The 8,070-nt window shown below is 41.9% G+C and overlaps 2 protein-coding genes across 2 annotated transcripts in view; one reads left to right on the top strand and one right to left on the bottom strand.

Annotated features, from left to right (window-relative positions):
* Positions 1–1,101: 1,101 nt before the first annotated feature.
* On the top strand, positions 1,102–3,279 carry LOC104954333 (proteoglycan 4-like; the record flags this gene model as incomplete). The annotated part of the gene is made up of 4 exons (XM_010781427.1): positions 1,102–1,188; positions 1,766–1,905; positions 2,793–2,952; positions 3,251–3,279. Coding segments are annotated over 4 exons (416 nt in total), but the record flags the coding sequence as incomplete, so codon positions are not given.
* A 1,180-nt stretch (positions 3,280–4,459) lies between these two features.
* Positions 4,460–8,070, bottom strand: part of LOC104954332 (CUGBP Elav-like family member 4) — a 57,883-nt gene continuing 54,272 nt past the window's right edge. The window contains exons 3-4 of the mRNA XM_010781426.1: positions 4,916–4,964; positions 4,460–4,473 (exon numbers count right to left, since the gene is read on the bottom strand). Coding sequence (XP_010779728.1) covers positions 4,460–4,473; positions 4,916–4,964 — 63 coding nt within the window. The remainder of the gene's footprint in view (positions 4,474–4,915; positions 4,965–8,070) is intronic.

The following is an 8,070-nucleotide window of genomic DNA, read 5'->3' as shown; positions in this document are numbered from 1 at the left end:
GGTGTGTAGCGTGCTGCAGCAGCAGTCTGCTCTGCACGCAGGCTTCCTCCAAGTTTACAGTAAAACAAACTGGTGGTGTTGACCTAATGGCCATTTACAATTATTAATACTATTACTATTATTAGCATTAGTCTATATTTTGGTTGAAACTAAGCCAGAAAAATAAATAAAACATAAATAATAATGAAAATATATATAAATAAAATAGATTTTTTTTAAATAATATTCGATTATGGAGACTAACGAATATTCGAATAATCACTGGCATCCCTTGTTGCGATACAGTTCGACACGATTTGATTCAACATTATGCGATTCGGGGTGATACGATGCGTTTCAACACAATGATACAATTCAATATGTTATGACAGAGGACTTTGTTTTATTCCTTATATTAAGCAAATCATACATTAACAAAAAAGTGCTTCACATATTTGGTTCTCTCTACTAATACTGTGCATCGCATCATGCTGTTTCTTTTTTACCTTAAAAAAAACAAACACTTGGACCTTTCACAAACTGGCCTTTTCATAAGTGTAGTAGTGTTCTCTGTCTCCAGAGTACAGTTCAATGTTATAACACCTCACAGTTAAACAATTTAAGGATGCATTGCCCATGATTAACAATGTGCAAATAACAACTACCATAGTGCCATGCCCATACAGCTGCTGCCTGATGTGCTTAACACTCATCCATAGGCTAACTCACCAGTGAGCAGAAAGCAGTGGGTTCTATATGAACAATGAAGAATACAAATAACCTTTCACAAACAGGTATTTCATAACTGCTTACAGTGAGGAAGACATTTAAACTATTATTGGCAATCTAGGCTGCTGTAAACTAAACACCACTCTCTCTGACAGAACACCTCACAGTGATTTCACTCATAGTCTAACTTTCAGGTTTCTCTTTTCAGACGCAGACCCCACGACATACTAGCCTAATTGTGTACTTTAAAGCGGCACGGCATCGTTTACAATTAGCGAGCGATTTTTGTTAAGTTGTCCGTCTTTCTTGATGTGTGTGTGTGTGTGTGTGTGTGTGTGTGTGTGTGTGTGTGTGTGTGTGTGTGTGTGTGTGTGTGTGTGTGTGTGTGTGCAGGACTCCTTGCTGAAGGGACCCTCTGCAGTGATTCTCCCATCGATGGACTGACAGCTCTCAGCAATGGGACCGTTCTGATATTCAAAGGTCAGAATCAGAGTGTGTGTTGTCCAGCGGTCTTTGAGGATACGCGTTAGAATGTGTTGAAATGTTTTGACATAAATTCAAATATTTGACGTGACTCAAGCTTAAAATGATTTTCTGCAAACACTGGAAAGAAATACCGGTATATGAAATCAGTGTTTGCATACAGCTTTGTTTGTGTGAGATCTCAGGGGAATATAACTAAGTATACTAACTGAAGTACTGAAGTACAATGATGAGCCAATTGTTCTTGAGTATTCTTTTCATGCCACTTAATAATTTTTACTTTACCACAACTATTTGATATTTGTTTATAATAATAATTTAATTTGCAATTAAGATTTCAGCATATAGACACACACGTTTATAAAATATGATAAAGAATAAAAACTAGGTGAATTCATCTGGACAATTGAGGATTCATTATTTTTGTTTTTTTTGGGTACGTTTTAGTTTGATACTTTATCAACATTCTTCTTATTACTTACTTTTTCTTAAGTGACATGCAATGCAGGGTTTGACGTGCAACAAGCACCATGTGACCATTAAAGAGGGTTTTGTGTGTGTTTGTGTGTCTCAGGTGAGCTGCTGTGGTCAGTGGACCCCGTCAGTCACTCAGTGGGGGGTCCTCAGAGGATCTCACACACTCTGGGTGTGTCCTCTCCCATCGACACAGTGTTCACACGCTGCAACTGCCACGCACACACCTACATCATCAAGGTACAGTATGACATGTGAAATCTGATACTGCAACTAACACTGACATTAATATAAACTTTACATAAAGTAAAGGATTTATGTTGCTTAAAACTTACAGTTATTAAATCATATCAGAGTTTCTAAACTATATTCTGGACTTTTTGCACACTTTGTCTCAAACTTTTACAAACTATTTATTTTTCTACATGTTCACAGAGCTGAACACAATGCAAGTTGGAGAACACATTTACAGTAGCATCTTATTCAAATTCTACTACTTTAAAAAATAAAAAATGGTTATGTTTTCCAAGTCTAAAGGGGAGCCATATAATTGTTGATATATATATATATATTTTTCCATACTGAACAGACTGTATATGCTAATGCCGAGACGGGTTACAGTAATATGAACCATGTCTTTACAATGCAAGACCCCTTCAGAGAGCTCCATGAGAGATGGAGGGGGTCTCTGGGACTCTGCAGCCCCTCCTCACTGATGTTATAGAGCTCCGGGGGTCTGCTGGGCCCTGCGGGGCCTCGGCTCAACATTAAATACAAATTATAAGGCTGTCATGTACTGCTTATTCAAAGAAAAGATGGACACCAAACAAAAATAACTATTCCAACTAACCATTGGCATCGTGTGTGTGATTGTCTGGAAAGTTAAACGCACTATGGTCACTAACCAAAGCATCGTGAACATGACTGATGATTCTAAAACACAGACACGGCACCTGGTCGTCTGTGATTGGGCTAAATTTAGACCTTCTTAAATGGACAATGAAAAATGTTGACCTCTGCACCTTAAACAACTCTGTTCTTTTGTGTTGATGGTATTTATGTTGGTTTTATGTGATATGATCTGTGTATAATGTAAGTGGTGTTGTGTACGTGACTTCCCCCTGCAGGGGGATCAGTTCTGGCGTCTGGATGGGAACATGGTGATGGAGCCAGGTTACCCCCGACCTCTGACCTCTGAGTTCCCCGGGCTGACAGGAAGTATCCGCGCTGCGCTGGCAGTCCCCGCCTCCAGGAGCTCACCGGAGAGTGTGTACTTCTTTAAGAGCGGTGAGGAGTGTACACTCGCATGCACACCCGCACGCACGCACGCACACACACACACACACACACACACACACACACACACACACACACACACACACACACACACACACACCATGTATACATCACTTCAGGGGACATTACATTGACTTACATGCATTTCCTGGAGACTTATCCTAACCTTAACCATAACCAACACATGCCTAACCCTAACCTTACCCTTAACCTTACCCTAAACCTAACCAAGTCTTCACCCTAAAATTAATGATTCCCCTCATGGGGACCTCCAATTTGTCCCCATAAGGGAAGCGAATCCCTACAGTAGGTCCTTGATTCCCTTATTTTCCTCTGATTAAATATTTAGTAGGCTGAAGTATTTCTAACATTATAAAGTTTATTACGAACTTATTTAAATATTTATTTTGCTGCACAGCACTCATAAAAGCAGCATTCATGTATCCCTAAAACTATCAATTCAACATTGATGGAAAGTAACTAAGGTACAATTTGAGGGTATTGTCAACATTTTGAAAGGTAATATTTTACAAGATATTATTGGTGCAGCCCTGTCTTTCATACAACTAAACTCTGTTATCTGTTCATTTCATAAAAGTCCACATAAAATATCCAAAACTCTAACAACCTGACTCCAATAATTAACTTAAAAAGACAAATGATCCCCAACTCCACCAGCTACAAAAGTAAAATAACACCTGCACTGATGCCACATTAACAACCATCTAATAATAGGCAACATTTTCTGCAGAACAAGTACCTATACTTTTAAAACTTTTGATACCCCTATACACTGACTATATTTACATCAGTAGAATTGGAAATGGAGAACTTTTCCCTTTTTTGTTGTTCTGGTACCACTGGAGGATCTTAGTGTTTCTACCATTGAAATTCAAATATAACACCCTGACAGTACGATGAAGCTTTGCCCTCATGCCTGAGAAAAACATCAGGGATAGAGAAGAGAAATGAAAAAGAAATAATCTTGACAAAACTGTGCAGAACAGACGAGGAGAGGAGACGTGGGCCGAGGACGTACATACAGAGAGAAAGATAGACCCACATAACAGACAGAGGTATAGACGGCCTGCATTGGCCTCACTTTGCTTCCTCAGGCTCGGTGCTCGCCTCTGTTCCCTGCTGCTCCATCAATCACACTCACAGCACCACCAAACTAAATAGAAGAGGATGTCACACAATCTTTCTTCCTTTCCTTCGTTTTTTTTCCCTTTACAGGCCAACACCTCTCTCTCAGTCCTTCTCTCTCTCTGCTTATCAACCTTCAACTCCTTGCATGCTCTATTTCCTCTTTCTTTCCACTCTTTTCTCCCTCCTACTTTCTTACGACTGAAGAATCGCTCTGGTGCCAATTATATTCAACTGCAAAGTTTGAAAGACTCCAGCCAAAAACGGTCAAACTGCATCAATCTTGCCTTGTATAGTCCATTGATTGATGTCAGCAGCGGGTCACTACATGTCTAGACTTAGAAAATGCGCTTTAAGCCGTCTTAGCTGTCAATACAGTACAGACACACAGATTACAAGACATCCACTTCCATTCACGCGGATATGTCAATTAAATCTGCACTTCATTTGGCTGATAGGAACTTGTGACACGAGTCAAATAGGACTCAGACAGCGTTATTAAAAGTGTTTGACAGAAAGAAGTGACCTGTGTTCCCCTCGAGCGTGACATGACACGCATGTTTCCGTGTCTGTAAGTGCATAGTACATGCATCAGTAGATATGATGAAACTCTAAGAAAGGGGCACGCCAGCAGGAACACTGTTTTCATGAAGTGTTTCAAATATCGGAGGGTCCGGCCAGGCCCTGCTGTCTCAGGGGAGGGATAATAGTGAGGCTGATACGCGGGGGCAGCATGTTCGTAGGGCTGAAACAAAGGGAAGGAATGCAGGAAAAGGGAAAAAGGAATAGAAAGAAGAGGAGACATTACCTCCTCGACTCTCGCTGTCTGCTGGCTTCACCTGGATTGGTCTGTTCATCTGTGACAGAGAGAGAAAAAGAGAGGATTAGCATTATGTACTCATGTCATAGCGCATGGTTTACCCCCTCCCTCCCCAAAAAAAGTTTTCACTCAGCCAAATTGCGGGTAAAGTGTATTGAAAATCTCCAAAGCTGAAGCACTTATTGCCATTGGGGGAATAGCTGGTTGGGAATATGGGTTGGAAATATTATTTGATGTGAGATGAAAGGAGAGAGAAGGGTTGGAAAGGGGGGATAGGCAGAGGGATGAAGGGAACGATAGAAAGAGGGATGGAGGGAGGATGGTGGAGAGGTAACTCCGGGTCAGCAGAATGACTGTGAATGCTCTCTATGGATGCTTCTGGATGCCTTGTGCAGTCAGGATGTGGTCTGTGAGGACTATTCAGATATATTGAGGTGGACGCACACACACACATACAGCAAAATCAACCTCTACACACAGATTAAACGTGTAAGCTTCACTACTAAATGTTTCTGCACAACCCTCTCTAAGACTCACACACACGCTTGTACAACACACACAAACGCGGCGCGCGCACACACACACACACACACACACACACACACACACACACACACACACACACACACACACACACACACACACGCACACACACTGTCTGTCCCCCAGTGAGACCTTTCCACAGTGTGTCCGCCGAGAGCCTCCTTTCATTTCACTCCTGCCTGTCAAACCTTCCCTCTCCGCCTCACCACCCTGCTAAACGCTCGCCGCCAATCAATTTTTAATAATGCCAATCGCCACGCTGCCAGGAGGGATAGAAGGATGGAGGGGGGGAGGAAAAGGGGAGGAGAGAGGAGAGAGGAAGGGAGAAAGCTGAGGATGAAAGGGGCGGAGGGAAAGGTCAAGGTTCTGTGTGATGCAGCATCAGTGTTTTGCTAAATGTCATTAAATCTTTTCCTCAGACTTTGCTGATACAGTCATCATCTTAATGAATCCCGGGGCTTTCAGATGATTCACCAAAGGCGAAAACCTTTGAGCGAGAGGACACGGTGTCAGGGCGCAAACACAATTAACGCTCGGACCTTCACCCTTTCCCCGGCGCTTTTCTGCAGCTGATATTAAATCACATCATTCTCCATAGCACTTATTTAAAACGGAGTTACCCATTCCTTCCTCTCCCTCGTCTCCTCCCTCTCTTTGACAGCCAAGAGAGAACCCTGCTAATGTCTTTAATGTGCTGTGATGCATTATTTATCAGACTGGCTGTTGATATGGAAAAAGGACGAGTGGGGATAAAGGAATTGGCGAATGGGAAAAAAGGGAGTTAAAATGAGTAAAAGAAAGTGAAAGAGAGAAAGAGGGATGGGAATAAAAAACAAGCTAGGTAGGAAAGTAGGAGGGATGAAACCAAACAGGGCGAGAAAGAAGAGAAACTAATGAAAAATGGTCAAAGAAAGTAGGGGGGAGGTCTGAAAGGGAAAGAAATGGTGATAAAAAAGGAAGCTGGGGGAGGAATGAGGAAAAGAGGACATAGGGGGAGATGAGGACATAGATCAGAGTGTGGGACAAGGTCGGCCCAGTACTCCCATGGGTCCTATAAGCCTGCATACATATGAGCGCTTTTACTGTGACCCATACAAATGGTCTGGCCTCAATCTGACCTAATTGTGTTGCACCTCCACTGGTTTTATATGCAAGCAGCGGTTTTTAACCCACGGTATGACGCCACTGACCCTCTGAGGTTATATTTCCTGGTCTTAATTTCACTCTGCACTGAGATTTATGGGATCTTTTTCCAACTTATTATATGTTCTACTTTTAAGTAAAATGAAGAACCTCGCCAGAGTTAATAATATTTCCATTGAAGTCTCTCTTTAATTCAGACAGAAACTGAAAAACCAATTAAACCCAAGGTAATTAATTTAATGTTATTGACACCGTCCCTTTGTCCGTTAATCAGCCTGAATTGATTCAAAGCAGGAATATACAACACTTGCCACATTAGAACGATACAAATCTAGACAATATGTATGCTCATCCTGTATGGATATATCAGCAGCCCAACTGGACAAAACGCACCTTTAAAATCCATGGCACACATGACAGTAATCTTATAGATGTAACTGTTAAAGAAGGGCTAAATTCAAGTATAAAAAGTGGATATGACAAACATAAAAGGTCCTCCAATGTCGTCCCAAAACAATAAAAATGACAATTCCCTCCCATTTTTCCGACCCAGACGCCCCCCTTAATCATTTTCCCCGCGTTTCTTCATTTGTCATTGAGCCGCGGGAACGTCCTCTCACACGTTTTTAGACACAGTTCAAAAATAATGTTAAGTGGTTAAACCATTATTTTCCTTTGTAACTGAAAGCTGAGTGGAGTTTCATGGGCTCTCTATCAGTGGTTTCCATTATCCAGAGCCCATAAACTGCTTCAAGGTCAGTTTTATCATCCTGCTCATAATGGGGTGAGTTAGCACCAGCCCACTGGACAACTGATCCCAAAACAGTTGTTAAAACCAGACGCTGACTTGCACGGATCGCTCCCCTAGGATGTATGTGGTGGTGTCAGCCAAAGCCAGATGGCATCATTGAGCAGCAGAAGCAATGCAATACTCAAACAATACATGGAGCTCTCTTCAGCTTAGTGGCAGTACGAGAAAGAAATCAACGTTAACAGAAATAGATGCAGACGTGTAGATTTATAAACACATGTGCACACACTCACATGCAGAAGTGGGTGGTCTTACATGACTGGACATTAAGGTTTATACTACACACACGCTTGGCAAGTCTACAATCACAAATAGTTCTATGCATCCAAGCGTGCATAGAAACATACAACAGGATACAAGTAAGAGAGCGCACACACACCCACCCACACACACACACACAGAATATGTAAATGTGTAAATGTATCCTTGTGAGGCAGCATGTTCGGTAAATTGGCTCATCTCTCAGCATGCACACCTAATACCTCGCATGTAGTGAGCCTTTTTCTTCTCAGCCTATTCATCCTCGCATATGCCTCTACAAAAACGCACACACACACACACACACACACACACACACACACACACACACACACACACACACACACACACACACACACACACACACACAGGCTTAAGCTGCATTGTT

This window comes from Notothenia coriiceps, unplaced genomic scaffold (assembly GCF_000735185.1).
Source record: "Notothenia coriiceps isolate Sejong01 unplaced genomic scaffold, NC01 NC01_scaffold00023269, whole genome shotgun sequence".
Lineage (NCBI taxonomy): Eukaryota > Metazoa > Chordata > Actinopteri > Perciformes > Nototheniidae > Notothenia > Notothenia coriiceps.
The sequence above is the reverse complement of the archived record's forward strand: the minus strand, read 5'-3'. Positions and strand labels throughout refer to the sequence as shown.